Source organism: Pseudorca crassidens, chromosome 5 (assembly GCF_039906515.1).
Source record: "Pseudorca crassidens isolate mPseCra1 chromosome 5, mPseCra1.hap1, whole genome shotgun sequence".
NCBI lineage: Eukaryota > Metazoa > Chordata > Mammalia > Artiodactyla > Delphinidae > Pseudorca > Pseudorca crassidens.
Genome location: NC_090300.1, coordinates 55351921 through 55378630, shown reverse-complemented (window position 1 = coordinate 55378630; position 26710 = coordinate 55351921). Strand labels below are relative to the sequence as shown.

At 38.4% G+C, this 26710-nt stretch overlaps 1 protein-coding gene across 3 annotated transcripts in view; it reads right to left on the bottom strand.

Annotated features, from left to right (window-relative positions):
• FNDC3B (fibronectin type III domain containing 3B) overlaps positions 1-26710 on the bottom strand; it is a 358179-nt gene that overhangs the window by 165532 nt on the left and 165937 nt on the right. For all 3 annotated transcript variants that reach the window (XM_067738062.1, XM_067738064.1, XM_067738065.1), the window contains exon 4: positions 3613-3689. In XM_067738062.1, the coding sequence (XP_067594163.1) occupies positions 3613-3689 (77 nt within the window). The remainder of the gene's footprint in view (positions 1-3612; positions 3690-26710) is intronic.

The window sequence follows — 26710 nt, the reverse complement described above, 5'->3', positions numbered from 1 at the left end:
TTGGAAGCACAAAAAGTTGTAATTTGGATGAAGTCAAATTTATCTGTTTTCTTCTTTTCCTGCTTGTGCTTTTGGTGTCATATCTAAGATTCCATTGCCTAATCCGAGGTTACAAAATTTTACTCCTAGAGGTATACAGTTTTAGTTCTTACATCTATGATCCATTTTGAGTTAATTTTTGTATATGGTGTGAGGTAGAGGTCCAACTTCATTCTGTTGCATCTGGATACCCAGTTGTCCCTGCACTATTTGTTGAAGAGACTATTCCTTCCTCTACTGAACTATCTTGGCACTTCTCTCTCTTAAATCCACATTCAGAGTATTTCATTCCTTGCAGGTATACATCACTCTGATCTTGCTAATTTTCCAGCTATCAGGCATATTACTGCTCTACTTGAACCTGCAAATCTTTGAACCAAACCTACGAATCTATCCTGTATTTACTTTATTTCAGGTTGGCCAATCACTTACATTTAAAAGCACTTATCAAGTACCTACTACGTACCAGGCAGTATTCTAAATTCTCAGATATAATCCCAATGAAGCACTAAGATTCTTGGGGATGGTTATAAAATGTATTGTGTTTCATGACAGAGATGGGGACAAAGTACCAAAGATGCTGGAAAAAAACAAAAACAAAACAAAAACAACCATCTCTGTGTTAGAGGTTCTAAAGTGGTCACATTCAGGACAGGTATTTGCATAGAAGAATTATTGAACTGTCAGACAAAGAAGGGCTCTAGAGTTCTCCAAGAAGAGAGAAATAATGGGCACAAAAGTATGAAGTTGAGAAAAAGCCAGCAGACAGAGGTTTAAGGTGGTAGCAATGTGGGGCAATAGGAAAAGGTGACTCTCAAAAGGAGGACAGGGTTGAATATTAAGAATCCATATACTACAACAGAGACCTTTAACTGTACCACTACACAATGTACACCCAACTCTAGATCTGAACAAGGAAGCCACATGTATTTGAGGAAAAGGACTGTGCGGTTAAGGTGTAGACTGTATTGCATAGGGACAGACTAGTATTGGGCATTCTCACATATGTCTAGCCAGGAGGGGGATTTTTTTTTAAGTGATTATTTCTTCCCACAACTGCATAACAAAAATGTATTTTGCTCCTTCATAAGTCTCCTAAGACATTTTATACTTGGTTCCAACCTTCTTCATTCCTTTCAAGTGTGTATACGGTCAGCCTTAAAGAAGATGTTGTACCTCTTCAGGTTCTCAATTTTCTTCATTATAATAATCACTTTTACTTAAGACACTTCACTGTCAAATATCATTCAAGTTTTAATGCTACCACTGAAGGTTATTTAACTCTGGGCCCATCTTCTGAGCAGACAGCTCAGTCTAAAAAGAGTTGAATACGTGCCTTACAGACTGTTTCTTGTTCTTTTTCAATTTGGAGTCCAACTTATTCCATTTTTACTATTCTTCAAATATCTCCTAGCACTTTCTGCCATAATTCTGAGTTCAGAAAGTGTTTCACTATGCTTCCATTATGAGCTTTATGAAAGTAAGTTTACAGTTCTGTTTTTCCTCTTTCTACTTAGATTTTCTATAGAAGTTTTTCAGAATCAGAAATATACCACGATCTAAAAGTTTCTATTTTTCCTAGGAATCCTAATAAATGTTTGGCAGTTAATACAATCACAGCAACACCACTAGCAATAAAAAGCACATTACAGCTTCTCCCCACTAGAATGTTCAATTTTTAACTGGTATTCCTAAATGGGCATTTAGCATAAAAGGAGGTGTTATTTCAGCCATCACAATGGTGAGAACTGTACTCTGGTTCAAGGGAATGAAACACTTCCTCAAATAAATGAGTGGGAGACATAATGGAATTCTACATTCCTTGTTCTTTTCTGTTTATTGACTGGTGACGTGAATGTGATCCACCATCGTGTGTCCTGGCTGGAAGGGCTTGCTCTGCACCCTTTTCTCCTTCAGTGATCCTTATTTACAAAGACTTGTGTAAAACAAGCCATTTACTTGCAACAGGGGGAAGATGGGCCAACATTCTGGCTCCTCCAAAAAAGAAAGATGTCAAATTGGCTCACATAAAAGAACAATGGAAAAAATGAAATTATAGTGGCTGCACTATGCCTTAGACAGTGAAGAAATGGATAAGTTTTTACATCAGAGAAGGATAAATCTTCTTTGATTCCTGCCTGCACTTCAGCAATTTTCCTATGTAGCTGCCAATTTTTTCACCCCAGCAAAATCACTGAAAATGAAAATTACAGATTTTTAAACCATTTTAAAAGCAGACAGAGAGAGAAAGAAAAAACTATCTGGAAGACTATAATCCAAAAAATGTTAACACAAAGATTATCGTCTTCTGTGGGTAGTAAAATTACAAATATTTTCTTTTTTTCTGCTCTTCTGCCTTCTCAGATTTTTTCCAACAAATATAAGATGCCATTATAATCAGAAAAAAAGTACAATAGTGGCAGAAAGAGAGAAAAACAGTTGGTTAGTTAGGTATTTGGGGAGGAAGTAGTACAGGGAGAGTTCAAGTTGTTTTAGGAACTGAGGACAAAAAACAAAAGTATATACAGATGCCCATGTTCCAGGCACCCTGAAGACTTTAAACCTTATCCACGAATAGGAGTACAACTTTATCCTTTAACTTTTTTTTTTTAATCTTTCCAACACACCTCTGAAATTGCTGCTACTACTTTTTCTTGGGGCGGGGGCGAACTGAGAGGCTGTGGGATCTTAGTTCCCTGACCACGGATTGAACCCGCAACCTCTGCAGTGAAAGCGCCGAGTCCTACCCACCGGACCGCCAGGGAAGTCCTGCTACTACGTTTTTTTTGTTTTATTTTGGTGTTTTTTTTTTTTTTTTTCCTGGTACGCGGGCCTCACACTGCCGTGGCCCCTCCTGTTGCGGAGCACAGGCTCTGGACGCGCAGACTCCGCGGCATGTGGGATCTTCCCAAACCGGGGCACGAACCCGTGTCCCCTGCATCGGCAGGCGGACTCTCAACCACTGTGCCACCAGGGAAGCCCCCCTGCTACTACTTTTTAAACAGCTATTGCTTTTTTTTTTTTTTTTACTTAAGAAATAATCCAATTTCAGAGAAATTTAAGTACAAACAGCGAATTTCTCACATCATATTCAGTAATTTATCAAGCCCAAGTCACGCCACATTACAGAAAAATGGGACTCCTATAACAGAAGGCAGACCCTATTTATGTTAACTATATGTCTCCTTTGATATTTTTTACTAATTAAGTCTACAAGTTTTTTTTTCTAGCAAATTGTGGTACAGATAGAAGGAGGTCTCTAAGGCAGTAGACTCAATGAAGGAACCACCATCAAATGGTCAAGTGTGAAACCCACCTCAGAGGAGGGCAGCCTGGTAACCCTGCTGTGTTTCCCTCCCGCTGACTTTCTGGCACGTCAAGCAGCAAGATTCAGGAAGGACCATGTGGTGCCACACAAACAAAATCAAAAACTAAAACAGGAAAACAAGAAAACCCCACAACTCTAGCATTATCCTAACTAAATTAATCCTGGAATAAGGTTCTGAGGCCATATTTTGTTTTGGAATAATGACAGTGCCCATAGTGAGTAGAGAAGTCTATTAAATGGTTTACCTGTGAAATATAACCTGGAGGCACATGGATGGGAGGAATGGATCCATTGGGTGACATCATGGGAACTTCAGCAGGCCCTAAAAGAGGCAAGAGTAAGATATTAACAACTGAAGAAATATACATTATTCAAACTAATCATTGGTATTTTAAAATATTATCAAAACTGAAGAGAATCACTGACTATTTTCTCTTCAGTAATTGGTACCTCGTGCCTTAGACGTGAAATCACAAATGAAAAGGAATTCTCCAGCTGCATAAGTTAAGGGGGTGGGGGTAGGAGAACAGCTATGAGCATCTTTTTTTTTTTTTTTTTAATATTGTTTTTTGGCTGCACTGGGTCTTCGTTGCTGTGCGCAGGCTTTCCCTAGCTGCGGCGAGCGGGGCTATTCTTCGTTGTGGTGCACAGGTTTCTCATTGCAGTGGCTTCTCTTGTTGCAGAGCACGGGCTCTAGGCACACGGGCTTCAGGAGTTGCGGCACACGGGCTTCAGGAGTTGCAGCACTTGCAGCACGCGGGCTCAGTAGTTGTGGCACGCAGGCTCTAGGGTGCACAGGTTTCAGAGGTTGTGGCGCTCAGGCTAAGTAGTTGTGGCACTCGGGCTCAGTAGTTGTGGCTCGCAAGCTCTAGAGCACAGGCTCGTTAGTTGTACAGGCACAAGCACAGCAGGGGCTTAGTTGCTCCACGGCATGTGGGATCTTCCCTGACCAGGGATCGAACCTGTGTCCCTGGCACTGGCAGGCAGATTCTCAACCCCTGCGCCATCAGGGAAGTCCCTATGAGCATCTTTATAAATATTTAATGATTCCCAAAGCCTCAAGTTCCATAAATTAAGGCTGCTCAGTTAAGAGTAGTCTAACAAAGTAGGGCAAAAAGTTTCCTTTTTTCCCTTTAAAAGAATGTATTATCAATATATGCTTAAGTAAATAAATTTTTAATGAGTTTATCTCCTCTGGTTTAAAAAGCTCCTATAGACTTTGGGTTTATAATTTTCATTTTGATTATTATTTTCAATAAGTTACTGTAACATGCCATTAATTTGACACAGAAGAAACCTTTAAAATACTCCAAACCAACTGAATTTGACAAGTCTCTTATAAGGCAGGGGGTAAAAACAGATTATATTTTAAAACTAGACACTATTAGGAATACTCATACCAAATTTACTTGGATTATTTCAAAGTAAAGCATTCAATTAACAAGAGGTTAGTTTCAAAATATTAAATTCAACAAATGTTAATCGCATGTCTAAGGAAACAATGAAAGGCAAGGCAAAGCTCAGTTACTTAAGACATAGTTTGAGTTAATATTTAATTACAAGGAAACTGATTGTCATAACATCAAAATCAACTTCTGACACCCTTCCAAAGATCCTATGACTAAATGGTTTCCCTGGAAGTATAAGAACCACAGGTCACTGGTTTTCAGTTTGACAGGTGGCTCCCCTATTTAGCAACCCAGGTCCCAAATGTCAATCCAAAGCTGTGTTTCTAGTCTTGAGATGCGACTTCCTGGCTCCAAGTGCCCTGTGTTGTTTATTTGCTTTCTCCTGATGTGTGTTGTGCTGCCGGCAATGAAAATTGCTCTGCTGTAACAAAAACCAAGAAAAATACAACACTTTTCTTGGCAAAAGAAGACAGACCCTGCCACCCAGTGCTGCGCTTACATATAAGCACAATGCATCTTTCACCTCACAGTACAATCCAATGTTACAGCTACTTCTCAGGAAAAGTGTGGAGGGACAGGGATGCTGGGGTGCCCATCCAAAGGTCTACAAGTATAGGAAAAACATATAGGAGAAGCGCAGAAAAGATTGGAATATTCATGTAACATTCCACACGACTAGAGTTGCTGCAACTTCATGGACAATATGCCAAAGTACTAAACTATCTGATAATCTCTGAACACATACAAAATACCACAGTAGTCTCTCACATAGTAACACACTGGTAATCAGTTAAAGAAAAGGATGACGATGCCATAAGAATGGATAATTCCACAATCCCACTGTATTTTTAAGTACGATTCCAACTAATACATCCAGCAATCACTGAAGGCACTTTCCAAATTCACCTTCCAAATCCATCTTTCTCATCAGCTTTAGCATTTTTGCCACAGCCATTAAGACATTTAGGTATTTACTAAATATTTCTATTTGAATTGATTCACTTAAAAATCACAGACAACTATTTCACTCTTAGCCTGAGTACTATCTTTGAAATCCAAGGGTCAATGCACTCAGCTCTATAAGCAGGCATTAAGAGCGTGGCCTCTGCCTGGTTTCATTTCCCACCTCACTATTCACACTGGTTGTGTGACGTTGGAGAATTCACTTAGCCTTTTTATGCCTCACTTGTCAATAAGAATAACAATCCCTACCTCATAGGTTTGTGTTTAAAGACTAAATTCAATGATACATGTAAAAGCATTTAGAGCAGTGCATGGCATAATAATCACTCATCAAAATGTTAGCAATCTTTACAATTTTTCTCTTTTTTTATAGTTTTTTTTTCCTGTTCTTTCATTACAGTTACATTTTAAGCACTATTTTTTTTTAACAGTACATGTCCCTGTAACACACAGTCAACACGCATACTCTTTGTACAATACTGACTTATGAGGCAAACCTTCCTCATCAGATAAATAGCAAACATTTCACAGTGCAGAGTGTGAACAGAAATGCTACCACTTCAATAAAGTATTACTTTTTAATCACCAAAATGTATACCAGGCAAACAGTCTCTTAACCCCAGGCATGACCCCTAAAACTGTTAAAGCCATTTGTACAAAATGCTTTAAAGAATGCAGGACAAGTAAATGATTTACAGCCAGAAAATGTTTTCTTCCTGGCCTTGGTTTCAAAAGTAGCCAAATGACTTTAACATGCTTGTTCCCCCTTTCTCTTGTCACTGTCATCAAAACCCTTTCAAAAAGCCTTGCGAAATATACAGTAATGGTTTCTGAAACTCAGCTCTGCCCTAGAACCCTAAGGTTTCTCTCCTTTCTGAAATAAACCATTGCATACACAGGCATTCAGGAGTTTAAAAGCTAGGAAAATAAAATCCCTTTCACAATGGTGGTATGAGAAAAGTTATTGTCTCCCTAAATACTTATCTCCCAATCAGTGAGTTTATGCCTCTGCTCAACAGTTTGTGTTTGAGAACCTCCTGATACTATTATAATTCTTCCCTAATTAAAACACAAACTTCTCTTCCTAAACTTTTAGGACTACTAGATTCCTTTTGATTTTTAATCGATAATCTCGTGACACAGAAGACTGAAAGGATATAGCCCTGAGAATATGTGGAAAATGGTTCTCTTCTTGTTCAAACCACCAACACCGGATATGTGAGGGGTAAAAAAGGCACACAATCTCCCCAAACTAACTTCCTTTCTTACTGTATTGGGAAACCATCCATCTATTAAACTTTTTGGAAAAAAAACTTTTTAAATCTCTTAAGATATCTGGAACCCTCTTTATTAAACACTCTTCTTACATAAAGGTAGGTCTACACAAATATACATACACATAGATTAAATAATTTGAACACAAACATACACTTCCAAACTACTTCAGATTTTTTTTTTTTTTTTTGAGAAACTAAATAAGAAGCTCAGCTAGAGACCACATGAACTCTTCCACAGACAGATGAAAGATGTCACATGTACAATTTCTAGAACTGGAACTAGAACGTTTGCTAAAACCCAAGTAATTCTATGAAAAAAATGCCTTGGGAAATTTGATCAATTTCAGGCTGTGACTTCAACAGTCAAGAACCCCCCCTTTTTTTCTTTTTTCTTTTTTTAACATCTTTATTGGAGTATAATTGCTTTACAGTGTTGTGTTAGTTTCTGCTGTATAACAAAGTGAGTCAGCTATACGCATACATATATCCCCATATCCCCTCCCTCTCATCTCCCTCCCACCCTCCCTATCCCACCCCTAGGTGGTCACAAAGCACCAAGCTGATCTCCCTGTGCTATGCTGCTGCTTCCCACTAGCTATTTTACATTTGGTAGTGTATATAAGTCCATGCCACTCTCTCACTTCGTCCCAGCTTACCCCTCCCCTTCCCCCTCCCCGTGTCCTCAAGTCCATTCTCTAACTCTGCGTCTTTATCTCTGTCCTGCCCCTAGGTTCATGCGAACCATTTTTTTTCTAGATTCCATATATATGTGTTAGCATATGGTATTTGTTTTTCTCTTTCTGACTTACTTCACTCTGTATGACAGACTCTAGGTCCATCCACCTCACTAGAAATAACTCAATTTCGTTTCTTTTTATGGCTGAGTAATATTCCATTGTATATACGTGCCACATCTTCTTTATCCATTCATCTGTCGATGGACACTTAGGTTGCTTCCATCTCCTGGCTACTGTAAATAGTGCTGCAATGAACACTCCCTTTTTTTTTCATTGAACAAGATGTGAGACACAAACAAGAACTATGATCAGTTTATAGTCATTAAAAAATTTAACCACAATATGCAAGTACATGGTCTAACATCTTAAAAGTCTGCTAGCATTTGTTAATGAATTGATTTTTCATTTACTTACAGCAAACTGAACAAGAAAGGTTGGAGAGCAGCTTAATTATTCAACCAACAGTAATTCATGCAATGATCCTACAACTTTATTCTCACATCAAAGAGACTGAAGGAGAGTCCAGCAATGTTGTATTTCTAGGGACACATAGCTCATGGAGAGCTTCTAAGCCCCTGTCATGGCTGTACGACCATTCTGCTTCACTCTGTGCTTCTTCCCTGCCACCAGGGATCCCCCCCCCAGAGCCCACACGTGTAGATACCCCTTGCTCTGATACTATATTCAGAATATTCACCCATCCTGGGAGAAGAGTTAACTAGATTGACTCGAGGAGAATGTACAAATGAGGTTCAGACATCTGAAAGTGGTGGAAAATGGGAATCTAGGGTATATATTATCATTTAAATTAGTCTCAGAAATAGATTAGGTATAATTAATTACACCACAATTTTGACATCTTGAAATGGTATTTTTTATAAACTGAATATTTGCCAGTAGGTAAACAAGTAGTGAATAAGTAGAATGTTATGATTGTAATTGTCTATAAACTGGTACTTGTGTGTCCAAATGGCTACTTTCAACAACAGCCATTAGTAGTAATAAATCACATTCTTAGCTTATTAACAAATATTATTTTGTTCAAAGAGGATGAAAGGGGTGGCGGGGGGGAAGGATGTAAGAGGACTGAGATCACAACACAGCAAGATAAAGGAAAGCTAATGAGAAAAATAAAGCAAGGGCAAAACACTGATGTGATAAAATCCAATGAACCCTATTTAAAAAAATAAAAAGACACCTGAGTCTTTCTAAATAGCCAAAAGATAATTTCTTGCTTGTTGAAGTAGTCATATGGATAAGGCCACAGCTAATAGGTAACCAGATAATTATGGTGAAAGCACTTATCAAAACAAACGGTCTAAATAAAAGTACACTGCGGGCTTCCCTGGTGGCGCAGTGGTTAAGAATCCGCCTGCCAATGCAGGGGACACAGGTTAGAGCCCTGGTCCGGGAAGATCCCACATGCTGCGGAGGAACTAAGCCCGTGTGCCACAACTACTGAGCCTGCGCTCTAGAGCCCCTGAGCCACCTGAGCTCACATGCCACAACTACTGAAGCCCGTGCTCTACAACAAGAGAAGCCACCACAATGAGGAGCCCACACACAGCAATGAAGACCCAACGCAGCCAAAAATAAATAAATTTTAAAAAAAAAAGTACACTTGCGCTGTTTGCCAAGGGTCTAAGACTGAATACAAAATGTGAGATCTTCTGGTGAACCTTGTGAATGTCTAATAATGAATCTCCAGTTATTCACAGTGATTCAAGACATGTAGACGAGCGAAGAGATTATGTAGGCGCTTTGGGGAACACTGATTTTTTTAAAGCTATTCAACACTAATTAATCCCACAAGAGAACTAAAAGGAATACAAAGGTAATAAAATAAAGCACAGGTTCTAACCTAAGCTTAAACTCTAGTGCAGTGGTTCTTAAACTTTAGTGTGCATCAAAATCATCCAGAGGGTTTCTGAAAATCCAGATTGCTAAACTCCACTTCCCATAGTTTCAGAATCAGAAGATTGGGGGTGGGTCTTAAGAGCTAGCATTTCTAACAAGTTCTCAGGTGATAACCTCTGACTTAGTAGGTTAAAAGACAATAAGCATACACAGCAAACATGACACTCAATGGTTAAGAAACTGAAAGCTTTCCCTCTAACATGAGGAACAAGACAAGGATGCCTACTTTCACCACCACTATTGACATTGTACCAGAAGTCTTAGCTAGAACAACGGGGCAAGAAAAGAAAAAGAAACAGAAAAGCCATCCAAATTGGAAAGAAGAAGTAAAATTATATTCGCAGAAGACATAATCCTATATATAGAAAATCCCAAAGATTCCATACACAAAAAACTATTAGAGCTAAAAAACGAATTCAGTAAATTTACAGGGTACAAGAGCAATGCATAAGTCAATTGTGTTTCTATGCACCAGCAATGAACAATCTGAAAAGGAAATTAAGAACACAATTCTATTTATGACAGTATCCAAAAGAATAAAATACCTAGGAAAAAATTTAATCAAGGGGGTGAAAGATTTATGCACTTAAATTACAAAACACTGCTGAAAGAAATTAAAGAAGACCTAAATAAATGGAACTTAAGAACACCTAAACAAAGACACGGAATGGAAGACTTAACATTGTTAAGATGGCAATACCGCTCAAAGCGATCTACTGAGTCAATGTAATCTCTACCAAAATTCCAACGGTCTTTTTGGCAGAAATGGAAAAGCCAACCCTCAAATTCATATGAAATTGCAAGAGGCCCCAAACAGACAAAAAGAATCAACTTGGACCCCTACCTGACATCATATACAAAAATTAACTCATCATAGATCTAAATATAAAAGCTAAAACCATAAAACCCTTAGAAGAAAACATGGGTATATATTTCATGGGCATCTGTCAATGGATTCTTAAATGTGACACCAAAACCACAAGCAACAAAATAAAAAAAATAGAGTGGACTTCATAAAAATTAAAAACTTTTGTGCAAAGGACATTATTAACAAAGTGAAAAGACAACCTATAAAATAGGGAAAAAATATTTACAAATTCGGTAACTGATAAGGAACTAGTATCCCAAATATATATATATTGATAATTGTCACGACTCAACAAAAAGACAAACAACCTAATTTTTAAAACGGGTAAATGGTTTAAATAGACATCTTACCAAAGAAGATATACAAACAGCCAACAAACATATGAGAAGATGCTCACAACATCGTTAGTCATTAGGGAAACACAAATCAAAACCACAATGAGGTACCACTTCACACCCCCTACAATGCCTATTCTCAGAAAAATGGAAAATAAGTGTTGGTGAGGATGTGGAAAAACTGGAACCCTTGTACAATTGCTGGTAGTGATGTAAAATGATACAGCTGTTGTGGAAAACAGTTTGGCTCTTCCTCAAAAAGTTAATCAGGAAAGTACCATTATGACCCACCAATATCACTCCTAGGTATAATATACCCAGAAGGATTGAAAACTGGGATGCAAACAAATACATGTACACACACGTTGACAGCATCACTATTCACAATAGCCAAAAGATGCAAACAGCCAAAATGTCTATTAGGGGATGAATGGGTAAATACAATGTGACATAATACACACAGGCAATATTACTCAGTCATAAAAAGAAATGAAGTACTGATATATGCTACAAGGTTGAAAACGTTACGCTAAGTGAGAGAAGCCAGACACAAAAGGTCACATAGTGTGATTCCATGTATATGAAATATCCAGAATAAATAAATCAACAGAAATGAAACTCAGATTTGTGGTTTCCAAGGGCTGAGGGGTGGGAGGGATTTGGGAAGCAACTGCTTAATAGATGCAGGGTTTCCTTTTGGGGTGATGAAAATGTTTTAGAACTAGAAAGAAGTAGTGATTGCATAACACCGTAAATATACTAAATTGCCAATGAATTAAAATAGTTAATTTTATCTAATTAATAATGTTAATAGTTAATGTTATGTGTATTTCACCTCAATAAAAATATTTTTTTTAAAGAAATGATGAGCACATAACCAAAGAACTATAAGATAGTAAAACTGGGGTTACTAATAAACTACCAAAAAGCAACTGAACATAAACTTCCTAGAGCACATCTTCATTCCTCATACATTAATTTCTGGGAGGATGCTATTTCTAGACACTGTGCTATGCAAAAAGCCAGTAAAGTGCATTCTCTGTCCTCAAAGCACTCACAGTCTAATTACGAGGAACAGATATATAAACAAACACACACAAGGATGCACTTCAGGCACTTCAGGCACTGTCTAAATTTAGCAAGATTTTAAATGATTATCACCCTATGGACACATTAGTAATTACAGAAATGAGCTGTTAGAAGGCCCTTAGGATTTAGTGGAGGGCTCACTGTTTTACAACTAAAGAAACTGAGGCCCAGAAGCAAACTGAGAAGCTGGCAGGTGATGGAACAACAGGGTCTAGAAGTCAGTTTTGCTAGTTTTCAGCCCAATGTGGTTTCCTTCAGGAGTAAGTTTTGTTGTTTCTTAAAATGCTGCTGCAAAGTCATTTTCTCTCACGGTGTAATTTTCACATAGAGCCAGGTATAGATGGCACGTTTCTCTGGCTCAGATATATTGGTCTCTCCAAACTGTAACTACTTCTTCCCAAAGGCACCCTGCCAGAGAGGAAACAAACTGGGAAGAGCAGAATCTGAGCAGTGCAAAGAACAAAAGCTTTGGAGCTAGTGAGACCTGGGCTTGAATGTGAGCTCTACCACTTTCTAGCATGACCTTGGGCTAGTTACTTAAACTCTCTCTGACTGATCAGCACTTTTCTGACCTACAAAAAAGGATGACAAGAGCTAATTTCAAGGGTTGTTCTGAGGACTGGAAGTTGTAATAATGCATATAGGGTCCAGCACAGTACCGTGTCAAATAATGGTATTTAAAAAACAACTCCAACATTGTGCCACGAAGAAAAATACTGTATGAACAAAGAGGTTAATAGAGACTAAGCATTTATCAGAGAGACAAATGAAGAGTTATATGCTTTCTCAAATGAGCAAGTCAGTTGTTTTGTCCTTCACAATTTTTCCCTCTAAAAATGTGTTTCCATCTTGTACCTTCAAAATAATATTCTCCTTTTAAAAATATAATGCGGGCTTCCCTGGTGACACAGTGGTTGAGAGTCCGCCTGCCAATGCAGGGGACACGGGTTCGTGCCCCGGTCCGGGAAGATCCCACATGCCGCGGAGCGGCTAGGCCCGTGAGCCGTGGCCGCTGAGCCTGCGTGTCCGGAGCCTGTGCTCCGCAACGGGAGAGGCCACAACAGTGAGAGGCCCGCGTACCGCAAAAAAAAAAAAAAAAATATATATATATATATATTGCATTCGAGATATATGAATTATGATTTAAAAACAAGGAACAAATTTTTAAAAAAGGAAAAGATGGCTGCTTTCCCATAGTTGTCTACTTTCCCATATCTAATACTAGCCCTCTACCTCTCCCAAAACCACCTGTTATCTTTTCCTAATTTCTAGGAAACCTTAGAAAATTGGGTATGCCTAACTTTCTAAATGTCTGGACAACTCTAAATCAAAGGATCAGCCCTTGTTTTCTGAAAGTCAATCCTCTACATCTCTCTGACATTGGCTTTATTACAAGAATTTCTAGTCTGGCTCAGCTATTGTCCTTAAAAGTAGCAAGTGACCGTAACAACAAATTGCCCAATGATGACTAAAATATTCCTGTTGAAGTCTTCCTGAAGTAAACCACTACCAAGAACCAAAAGTGAGCTGCCGATAGAACTCATAAATAATGGGTCACCACCATCTTATCATTTAACCATTTAAAAACACAAGAAGGTGCTACTTTAGTTAAATATGTTATACCATTTTTGAAATGCAAGTCTTTTCTTTCCAAATATTCCTCTTCGAACTTGTTCTGCTACTTAGCTGTTATAAGGGCATCAGGAGTAGAGCAAGAGTTTAATTCTCACATAAGACTAAACTTCATCAATCCCAATTTTCCTTAATTTCAAAAAAATTGAGATATCTACCCACGTTATCAAGTTGCTTTTAGGCTTAAATGTTAATAAAATCTGTATACTTACTGAGTGATTATAGAGTGTTTTTCTTATATTAGTTAATATTTTATTGCATTCAATTCAATAAACATTTATTGTACAAGATGCTGTAAGGTATTAAAAGCCACACAGAAGATTCGACAACAGAAACGTTACTAACAAACATCTACATAAATAAGCAGCAATTGTTTTATTAGCAGCCAAGAGCTCTGGAGCTGGACAATAAAAATCATCCACGGGGTGGGTAGAAGGAGCATATTTAACACTTCCAGTGACTGACAGTGAATGGTAAAGGAAGTCGGTGAATCCACTCACAACAGGCATGATGCCTAACACAGTTTTAAAAAGAACTTGATTTAAATTCAGGCCTACAGGAATACAAGCTCTAAGACTGTCAAAGATATTAGGTACCATGAGAGAGGCCAGTGATACAGCCTTCGACTCCTGATTTTAGAGCTCTTGGCTGTTGCTTTGTTCAGTTCAACAAACCTTTGCTGAACCCGGTCTAGCTGCCAGACCCGGCACAGGATGCCAAGGACACAATGACATTGAAGAGAACAAGCATTTCTGCTCTTAATTATGGAGAGAATGGCATGCAGAATGAGTAATGCACAGGTGCATAGAGTGCGGGGCGGAGGGGGAAACCCAGCTTTGTGTCCTGCTTTGGGCCTGAGGTTTCTGCGACAGACACTGTGTATCTCGGCATGGAGTCAGGCACATAGTCCAGACATCTCAAGCAGCATGAGCATTTGGTAAGAGTCTAGTCTAGCAATAGAAGTGATTAAACAATTAGGTAGGAGGCCTATGAAAAATGGTTCCAAAAGTTCATCTTTGGAAAAAACAAAACACAAGACAGTGAGTTCACAGATACAGCCTGATGTTGAAGCTGGACCTCCCGAGGTCTCAGGGCCCTGCTCTTCATGTTAAATTTATCACCCTCTTCAAATCTGGACCATAACTTAACCAGTCCACAAAATGAAAAACATTCAGTGTCACCCTTCCAGTTAAACTTATCTAAATGAACACTAAGACTCAGTCTGTCTTTGTTTGATTTTTAATGTCAGGTTTTAATGACAGATAATCCATGGATTTGCTTATTTATACTTAAACCAGGACCTTATAAACGTCAAAGCTCTGAGGAATGACACAAACACAACTCAGTAATACTGAGAATGAGCTTCTGATATTTTACCAAAAAAAGTCCCTGCAAATACTAGCAGCAAAATTAAAATAAAGTCATCAAAAGGGCATTCACTTCAAAGCCTTTTAAAGCAAATCTTTCCTAGCATGCCTTCTCTATGCCCATCAAGGGCATCAGACAGCCCCTCACACTTTCTTATACAGGGTAATGAGGACCATTTTGCCAACTACTGGTATTAGCTAATAACAAACAAATTCAAGAGGAAGTTGCCCAACAAACTGAGTCAGAATGGGTGAGCATAACTTCAGTGGAACCCTCCAAGAGAGTCTTGTTGAGGGTAGAAATTTATTAGAGCAGAGTATTTTAATTTCATTTTACATGTCCTGAGATAAAACAAACTGATATTTTTAAGAAATAAGTCTATTAATTTTGTAGAGAAAAAAATCAGAAAGAAAAATTATTCATTAAAAGGCAATGGCAGAGACAGCAACTAAGCAACGTGCCAGCAGGACTGGGGCAGAACTTATTCACTGTGGCACTGAGTATTTTAAAAGGGTTGCCTTCATTCTCTCACCAGCTTTCTTTGCGGTCAGAAAGGGTTATGAAAGGGAACAGGAAAGAATAAAACCCTGTCTACTCTTCTCCTCCAGACCTCAACTCCCACCCCATTTGGCTGCCCCACAAGCCTGTTTTCTCCCGGGAAGGAAAGAACAGCAAACAAAAGATAGGACAGCAAATAGATATTTTCCTAACAACTCTGTGAAGAACTCAGGGGCAAATGTGCACTTCCTAAATAAAATAATGTGCGCTCCTCTTTACAACTCCAAGGTCATGCTGTAGAGGGGCAAGTTTGAAAACAGTACTGAAATTATTAACCCAACAACAATATGTGATTGCACTCCTCTCAAGATCTGTTTTATATTATCCATCTGTCAGAAATGAAAGACTATTAAAACATCACCCACCTGAAAGCTGAATTACAGAAATAATAAGGTATAGCTTTACCAACATATCATTACACAATATATTGGGGGAGTTCAATTATCCATTGCTCTGATGAGGTTTACAAAGCCAACCACAGAGGATACCTTTTAATTGCCCTCAAGGCTGGCTCTTCTGCTCCCTGCCCTCCCACCATGAGCATGCTTCCCGTAAAGGAAAGCCTCTGACAACATTCTAAAGGCATTTTATTGACAACATCCCAACATGGTTTACTACCTTGGTTCTTTTAACTCATGCACCTCAAGAAAACAAAGGCAAGAGAAAAATGTCTGGGATCCACGGCACAGAGCTGCTAAAGAAAACCAACAGTTATTATGGAAATGGAAAAAAAAAAATCCAAATGTTCCACAGAACACAAATCACAGTTTATCTACCTGATGCCATTTTCCCTCCAACTATAAGGTTATTCTTTTCACTCACTCACAATGTCAGGTTGGAAGCTGCTTCTCAACAGAAGACCCGCAATCTTCTGAAATTAATTTAATTTTACAAAAATGTTTTGATTGCTAATAAAAATTCTCTAAATTGTCCAGTGGTTCGGACCTAATAATGGGCTTTGAGATGACTACCTCAGTTTACAGTTCTAATCTCTGCCTTACCTAAACCATGTAGAGGAGACCAAGAGAGTAAGTGAGAGTTCCTATAGACCAGCCACGTTTACACAGCTTGTTGCTTTTACTCTTTTTTGTTTGTATGTGAAAAACAAAGGGCAGGCTGAGACTGACAGTAAACAACAACTACAAATAGGTTAGGCTCTCCCATTTGAAGTCTGATCAAAGGCAGTCAGTAAACACCTCCAAGTAACTGCAGGAAGGTTGGGTCACCCTGGCCAGTTATTTTCTCGGCTATAAAAATGAGCTGACACAGTTACTGTTTGAGGGGCAGACAACTGCTTTATGGCATAGATGCTTTCTCGTCCTGGCACACTGGTTCAACAGAAACAAAAATTTTTACTAAGCAGGCTACAATTTCACTTTCAAGTATCAACCCTCCACTTACAAAGGGGACTGAGACAAATGAAAATGGAGGGTCTAAGCTTGGGGAATATGTAACCAGAAAGATCTCCTAGCTGATTAACTGCTGTCCTTCCCTAGCTTAAAAAAAAAAAAAAAGAAGCTTTTCAAGAGAATGATAAATTTTAAAAGTCACCCCATCCAGAGAACTATCAGCCAGTCAGGAATATCCAAGACTAGGCCATACCAGGATAGGTAAGAAAAGGAAAATGCAAAATTATCAATATGTTCAATGAAAAAAAAAAAATCAAAACAGTAATTTCACTTATACTACCATCAGTGGTTAAACAACATAACCAAAACCAGATATACACAACATACAAACACGAGCAACTCCTAAATCCCTTCAAGGCAAAACATTCATATTAACACCCTTCCAGTCCAGACATCCCTATCACATTAAACTGTGAGCATCAGAAGTTGTGAGTATTTTTCAACTCTTTTTCTCCATCACTGCCTTTGAGAAACCATTGTGTTTTGTGACTTCTCTTCCCTCTGACATCACCTATGAAATAATCCCCATGTGCACATGGCCTGAAGTCCATACCTTAAGCCTCATACTTACCAAGTGATCACCTTCACTTTTAGAAGAGTAAAACAGTGTCAAAATATTTGATTAAAAATTTCCTGGTCACAGATATGAGGTCAGGTCTGTTAGGTAATGTGTTGCTAGAACAAAGTGAAGATCTGATAATAAGGAGAAAGAAAGGTTTGGGGCAGCAAGATGACATTCTCGTAGAAAAGAGAGGAGGAACTAGACATATACTGAATATACAAGAAGGAAAAAGAAAAAAAAACAAAACACAGAAGGAGGAAATAATCTGGTGGACTGGGGAGAAAACCTCAAACCAGGCATAAAAATCACACCCAGAAAATATTTGGCCCCAATTAATCTCCACTGAATTGGTTTCCAATTCAGTGTGATACATTAAAAGGTCTGTGGTGAGAGCACACGCATGATATTCAAAATAGCAGCTCAAAAAAAGCATCACAGGAATCTAGAGGCTGGTCAACGATCCATTTCAGCTTTCAAGCGGTATTTTTAAAAACTCTTCTCTTCAACCTACCCTATGGAAACCAACTGAAGCTCAGTGGAGATATGGGATCCAATCCACAAGGCCTTGGGTAAGTCACTTAACTGTGCATGTTAATAACTGCCTCAAATGCAATGTAAAAGAAAAGGAACATGATGATTTCCATGCTTCCTTCTAGAGCAGTAGCAATGGTGTCATTTAGGCCTATGCTTGCAGATTCTAGAAAGAGCTGTTAGTGGACAATCTCTAAAATCCTTCCAGCTGTGAGCCTCAAATGAGAGTTACATTAGAATCTCTGGGGCCTTTTGAAAATGTAGATTTCCAGGACCTCTGGAACCTGCTTTCTTTCACAGGCTGACCAGCTCTCCCTTCCTTACCCCTCAATTATACACCCCATTGATTTTGACGTAGACGTACTATGGATCAGTCAGAGGAATAATGACCTAGAAAGAATGCAATAAAATAAATAAAAGGGCGAGAAGAATAATCACATTCAAGATCCTTGAAGCACGTCTCATTTGTACTTACTTTAGGCCAAATTAGCTGAGTCTTAATTTCAGCACAATGCTTAAAAGTGAAGAGGGAAAAGAGACAGCCAAGTTCCATAAATTTTATCCAATTGATGGGTATTTAATTAAATATATATCAACAAAGATGACTATAATTTGGCTAAAAATAGTCCTCCAGCTTTAGTCATAATAAAGCTACTATTATACTTCCATGGCAACAACAAAATAATCACAGAATTTTATATAATATAAAATAATAAGCATTCTATTAAGCAGTCTATACAAGTATTATATTTATTTATATGATTACAGGACATCAGTGACAGTTTAATACGAAACTCTATGCATCTAAAAATAAACAAACAGGGAGAACATTTGATAAAATCTTTGTAACTGTTTTTAGTTGACAGCCAAGATCACAGAATCAAAATTCCCTTAGGGGTGGCAAGCATCTTAAAGGTCATTCAGTCCAATTCCCTACTTAAGGCTGAACTGCTGATCAAAATCTCTAGCAAGTGGCCAGAATATTTCAAGTAATACAGAGTTCACCTTCTGAAAACGCAGCAAATTCCATTTTTTAGGAATCTTAATTGAGAATGGGTTTTCCCTTTTAATAAGCAGAAATCTGAATTCTATTCCTAAGAGTCATACAGACTAAACGTAATCTCAATCCCATAAAACAATACTTCAGATACTTGGAGAGTTAAATCTCATCAGGCCTCCTCCTAAAGACAAAACTACTTGGGATTTCTTTACCCTCTCCTTCTTTGTCATGGCTTCTAACTGCATCCCCATTGGTCATCCTAACAATCTACCTTGTCTATAGCCCTTTTAAAACTTCTTAGGTTCTAAAAACATTACACTAGGGACGTCCCTCGTGGTCCAGTGGTTAAGAACCCACCTTCCAGTGCAGGGGACGCGGGTTTGATCCTTGGTCGGGGAACTAAGATCCCACATGCCGTGGGGCAACTAGGCCCACACACCACAACTACTGAGCCCGCATGCTCTAGAGCCCGTGCGCCACAACTAGAGAGCCCGTGTGCCGCAACTAAGACCCGACACAGCCAAATAAATAAATATTTTTAAAAATAAAATAAAAACATTATACTCCATCACTCTGTAAGCACAAGGTGTGGAGAATCATCACTGCCCTGGTCTATTCACAGTCAAGCTCAGACAGAAATAAGACCACTGGCTTCTCCTCCACACCAAGGCCAGCTGACCAATGAGGATGAATCCCTGAGTGCTCCATGCCTTTGGTGACCCATGGGCCTCTGCAGTTGAGAACTCAACTCACTGCAGGCGTTAAGCAAAGCCCAAACAACAGGGAACTGCTAAGTTCAAACCTGAGAGAGATCATGATTTCACTGTTTTTGCATTCTGGATTATACTAGGTTATTGAGATCATTGGTATCAGAATCAGCACTATAGTCATTACTTAAATATGTATATCTTCACATTTATATGCTATGAGTATCTTTTATGTGATATTATATGAAATCATTTAGATACTATAGTTTATATGTTTTTAGGTGTATGTGAGTGTATTGTCAAATGAAATCATAATATAAAGTTCACTTCATATGAAGTAATCTCATTATCATTAACCCAAAGGTTTTTGTAACAGAATAGTTAGTAGTTAGGCATTAAATGACATGTCTGTAATCAAGATACTTCCTCGTTTTCAATCTCAACTTTTGCAAATGTGTCAGTGGCAAAATTTCTACAATTGGGTAAAACATCTAAAAAGCAGGTAACTTCTCAGCTGATACTTCTCTCACTTGAGCCAGTTAAAAGAACATTTTCTTCCCTAAAACTTTAGTTTATTCTTCTCAACATTTATACCCATTTGGGTATTCATAAGCAAATCTTTTCATTTTTTGCATGTGGCTACAAAGTTTTTTAAAGAGGACTCCAAAAATGCAGGATCTTACGAAAAATTAATACTTAGGTTTTCTTAAATCCTAAAGCAACCTAATAATACTGATTCATTTTACTGAAACATGTCAATAACTTTGATGGCCTTTATTCCATCACTCCCTACCGAGCTCTCCTCCCCAAGAAAAAGAATGAAAATAACAGTTTGTACCCACCTTCCAACTTAGCTAAATCTCATTAATTTTTTTGAAAGTGCCAATATAATCTGTGAAATATTCTGGAAAGGTTTTCTCACAGATTCTTGATTCTATTTGAATTTATTATTTTAAAAAACAAAATTTTCCTTTTTTGAGAAGAACCCAGTTTCTCATTTTACCCCACGCTTCAGGTTTTTCATGAGGACTGTTAGCAGTACAACCATATTGCTATGGGCTTAAAACAACTTATAGAACTCTCAACTAATGTGGTTCCCAAAGGGGTCACCCATTCAAAACATTAAATTTAAATTCATCTACGTTTATTAGTGGTCCAAAGTCTAGAATCCCTACTGTGGCTCAACAGAGTAAGAAGAAGAAAAACAAATGATGCATCTTATTATGTGTAGCATAGGGGTATATTTTTATAAATATCATATTTCACCAAGTCAAAGATACCATCTATAAGACAACATAATTTCATGTTACTGAAAAAGAAAAAATGTTGCCTTCAATTGACATTCAATCAAGTATAAGATGCATGACAATTCAAAAGATGTTAAAATGGGAGTAGAAAAGTGTTTTTTAAGATTCATGAAATATGGGATAGTCTGAGAAGAAACTGAAAGAAATCAGAGAGTTCACAATCCCAATCTGTAGACCTATCCAATGGCTCAGTGGATGATTAAGAGGTTTGTGAACACAAGCACAAAATTCCCATTAACAACACGATTTGGAACAATCATTAAGAGCCAGCTTTAGAGTGAAGCCAGTGTCATACAGAGTGAAGTAAGTCAGAAAGAGAAAAACAAATACCGCATGGTAACACATATATGGAATCTAAAGAAAAAAAATGGATATGAAGAACATAGAGGCAGGACAGGAATAAAGACGCAGATGTAGAGAATGGACTTGAGGACAAGGGGAAGGGGAAGGGTAAGCTGGGACGAAGTGAGAGAGTGGCATGCACATATATACACGACGAAATGTAAAATAGATGGCTAGTGGGAAGCAGCCGCATAGCACAGGGAGATCAGCTCCATGCTCTGTGACCACCTAGAGGGGTGGGATAGGGAGGGTGGGAGGGAGACACAAGAGGGAGGAGATATGGGGATATATGTATATGTATAGCTAAAAAATTTAAAGAAGAAAAAAAAAACAGAACCAGCTTTAAGTCTAATGTCCCAGAAATTACCAAAATTCATTTCTTGCACAAAAACTTCCAACTTGGAATTACAGAGTAGTTCACTGAAATAAATGTACCCTACCCCCTCCTTTCTCCTTTAAATTCAAATTCACTGAATGTTAGTTGAACTCAGTATTCCTGTAACTAATGTATTTGCTTTACTTCAGTTAAACATAAACCAAGTTTTAGTCTTTAAATGTTCAAAATTCACAAAAAAAGGCAGGTCACTGTCCCCTTCAAGAGACTGGCAGTCTCACTACGCATTAAACCTAAGACTGAAGACAATTTCTGATAACAGCCATGAATGTCTAGCTTCCTCATATCCTGAAGGCATACAACCACTGGTTCAGAACTCTTAGGGCAAGTGTTTAGCAAAGTAAAAAAATTTACTTTAAAAAAGTTTGAGGGACTTCCCTGGTGGTCCAGTGGTTAAGAATCCACCTTCCAATGCAGGGGACGGGCCTCGACCCCTGGTTAGGGAACTAAAATCCCACATGCCGCGGGGCAACTAAGTCCTCGCGCCACAACTACTGAGCCCGCACGCCACAACTAGAGAGAAGCTCAGGCGCCACAAATAGAGAGAAGCCCGCACGCTGCAACGGAAGATCCCACACGTGGCAACTAAGACCCAATGCAGCCAAAAACAAACGAAAAAAGTGTGATACCTCTGGAAAGACTGAGCGTAAACAGTCCTAGGAAGGTCTGGTCATCCCATGGACTTGGCGATACATCTGATTTGCATTAAAATGCAATGTCTTACAAATACATGTGTTTTCTAAAACTCATTCTCAATGTAACGAAAAATACTGCTTTATCCCATGTTTTAAGGAGTTCTACATTCCCCTTAGTCTCATTAATTCTTGTAATGGAATAACCAATAAACAACACTTTCCGCTTAAAAGAATAAATTATATTCTGTCTCCTCCATCTGCTTCCCACCTTCCCTGCACCCCAGTCCCACATCTCCGGAAGAAAGCTACATGGGGAGGGGCTTAAGACACATTCACCTATTATTATCCATGTTTTGAAAAAGCCACTTCTGACAGTGGAGGGTATGTCAAGCTAAACTATGACTGCATAGTAATTAAAGTTCTAACTACTGTTGTTGTCCAGCAGTTCGGAGAAATGCCAGATTCCTTTAATTTGTGCTTCATCACTCCCTCTGTTTTCTTCATCCCAGAGGGTCACCTCACAATATTCTTATTAAAGTCAGCCAAAGGGGGCTTCCCTGGTGGCGCAGTGGTTGAGAGTCCGCCTGCCAATGCAGGGGACACGAGTTCGTGCCCCGTCCGGGAGGATCCCACGTGCCGCGGAGCAGCTGGGCCCGTGAGCCATGGCCGCTGAGCCTGCGCGTCCAGAGCCTGTGCTCCGCAACGGGAGAGGCCACAACAGTGAGAGGCCCGCGTACCGCAAAAAAAAAAAAAAAAAAAAAAAAGCCGAAGGAAAGGAAGAAATAAAGGTTAAGATCTTAAATGCCAATGTACGGTCCTAACCTGGGCTATACAGGATGAGATTTACCAGGAAGTTAAAAAAGCAAATCTTCTCTCTAAAGACCCTGGAAAAAGAACTAGTGTTATTGATAACGTTTTATTTAGTTATCTTTTAATTCCCTAATTTTACTAAATCCACTACTCACAAAATGATTGAATGCATCTGCAAGAGTCTAGCCTATCAAAACTTATCAAACAGAAACCTAACAATCTGAAGTGTATGTATACAAAAGTAGAAAGTGGCCAAACGTGATCCACAGGGCGCTTTAGTCACCTTTTTCCCCCTGTAGATTCTATTTTTCATTTGATATTCATTGTTTCTTAATGATTTACTCTTAATGACTGGGAAACAAGTGCTAAAATGTTATGTTACTTCTACATTTAAGTGGATATTAAACAAAAGTAACACCAAACAAGTTTTCCAATTTCTCCAGGTTTTCACACAAATTAACATCTTAGCTGAAATTTACAGACTAATCCTAAACCAGGCAGAAAGGACTGCTGAAAACTACCGGATGGCAGCTGCTAGAATATTAAGGTGGTGATCGTAGGTGTCATTCAGAAAGATGGGGCCACCTTTGTGGATGTGAAGTCACCACTCTCTAATGAGCTCTAGTAGGGAGTTTGTGAGCCCCTCAAAAACAGGTCCCAAACAGGCAAAATGGACCCAAGACATACAAAATAAACAAAACTAGCACAGGCAACGAAGGCCAAAACAAAGAGTCCTGTAAGTAATCAGGAGAGGTGGAAAGCTAAGCTACTCTTTTCTGTCATAATTTCTCTCTCTAAAGAAGAAAAACTTGAACACATTCTCATTTTAGAGAAAACTCAATTCTAAAACTTCTGGATAGGTTTATAAACTACATAAAACATCACAGTACAGTATGATCTGCTTTTTTTTTAAATAACTGATTTTTCTGGAATATACTCTCTAGAATATACTTCTAAACGAACTTCCTTTTTGATGGACTCATAGAAATGAATGACAAAACTTGCCTTATGTTATTCATGCACTATTTCGACTCCTATTCGGGAGCCATGTGACCTCCTCTTCACTTGGTGCACCATTTCAGATGACCAGTAACTACTAAACATAGCATTCATGAGCTGCAATAAATATAACTGCTAAAAAAATCATCTTAAACTGGCCAATTTCAATCAGTCCTACAGTCCCTTGAGAAAAACTAATTATGCCGCCAATCGTCATATTACCTTACAGTAGTAAAAATTAGCCTAAAAACATTCTTTCCAAGCCTTATCCTTATTCTTTTTCTTTCCCTCATCACATTATAAGAAATAAATGGTTGAATAATTTATATATCTACTTTTCATTTTTCATATATAGTATACAAGAATATATAAATACCCTGATTTTACATTAAGATACTTGCTAACGATTCATTACCTTCAAATTTAAAATAAAAATGCCAATTAAGGGCTGAACAAAATTTATTACCCACCTACCTACTAAACCACAATGTAATTCAATCAATGTATAGTAACTACCAAGGAACAAATTAAACATGGAACTTTTCTCTGTGATAAAAACAGATATCGGAGAAGGGCAAATTCCTTTACCTATAGAACATATTATCTTTCTGAAGTGATCTTACTTCCTAGAATTCGGATTTTGAGTAACTTTAAACACTTCTCCAAAACACACTGCAAGAAATAAAAGATAAACTGAAACTCTGCAAGGAGAATGCAGATTTATTTACCGGCTGACCAGAGAGGAGCAGTTGTGGCACAGATACTGGGCCTTACTCTTCCAGATTCAATTCCCAGCTCTACCAGTTACTAGTTGTGTGATCCTAGGCATATTACTAAACCTCTCTCTATGCCTCAGTTTCCTCATCTGCAAAACAAAGAGGGTAATAGTACCAATTCATCTGCAAAACAAAGAAGGTAATGGTACCAATCTCACAAGATTACCAGAGGAAGAAGTGAGTTAGTAGATGCGAAATGCTTCTTGGAAGAATGCCTGACACGTGCTTGGCTCCCTGATGGGTCAGCTGGGATTATTACTATTATACCACAGCCACAGCTGCCATTTTCTCTCCATCCCAACGGTCCCTATTACTCCTGTTATATTCCAGTTTTAACCAAATAAGGTAATAGACTCAGATTTTTCTATGAGTATAGGTAATCACAAATAAAATTATCCGAACAACAAAAATGATTAATACCAATATCCAGACAATAAAAATGATTAATACCTATCCATCAACAAAAATGGTTAATACCATAGCTTGGGATGGGGTGATGATCCTGGTTTTAAGCCTTCTATCAGGTTAAGTCAAAAAATCATTCACTCCAACTAGGCAAATCAATATTGGTTTCTCATCGGCTGAGGGAAAGCAACACAGATTTATTGCTGCACGGGATCTACATTTCCATTCATAAAAGCACTGTCCTTCCCATCAGATACAAGAAACCCTCTTCATTTCCCCCACAATACCAAGCAAAGTTGGCCCAGTGTTTAACAGGCACTTGACGAATAACTTAGGCCCAAATGGATGTTTCCTGGATGTACCATGTACTCGTTTAGTTGCATTGCCAGACAATGTTGTTGGTTCTCTCCCACCACCACTCATCCCAGGTTTCTAAACCTTAAAACACAGAACAGGTAATTTGCAAAGAATATCTAACCTTGTCCTATGAGCTGTGTCCTCAATTCATGCAGCTAATACTAGATCTTGCCCAAAAAGCAGACCTCAGTGCAGAAAATGACTCAATAAAGGGACTAAAATGACAAAAAAAATTCCAGTTTATTTTATAGAATAAGTTTGGAACTCTACAAAAAGTTTATAAAGTAATTAAAACTCCTATATATCAATTAACCTTTTCTTAAGGAATTATTCAGGTAGAATGAAACTCTATTACCCATTTAGTAACATATTATGAATGCATTATATGCTTTGGGAGGTGTGTATGTGTAGAAGTGAACAGAAATGAGCCATGAGTTGGAAACTCAGTACTGAAAGTTTTATTTTGCTCAGGGGAAATCAGGAATATTCTCACAATTCTTTCTGCTTACAAAGGCAGCCTGGTTTATTTATAAAAACTTGGCCACAAGTGGCCAGAATCAAGGCATTTCAATAGGGCTGTCTTTTGCTTTCTTCCTTTTTTCTCTACCCCCTTTCTCCTTCTCCTTAAGAAGCATCTCTGGTGCACGCCTGGTTTCTAAGGGTCTGATGAGACTCTCTATGGGTGCTACAGTGAATGCTTAAATCTGAAAGAAATATTTTTCTCTCCGTCTCTCTGAGTCAGAAAATTCTGAACACAAGAGGACCCATTCAAGTCATGATGGAGTGCCCCACAGAGGCAGCAATATGTTCACAGTTGGCAAACAGAGATCTGTTTGGACAGTGAGCACAGCCATCCACTCAGCAAACATCAGCTTCCCTATTAGTTCACAGCAGAAACAACCAGATGCTGGCGGCCCTTCTTTCAGACTCCAACACCACTTTGGGACAAGCCTTCT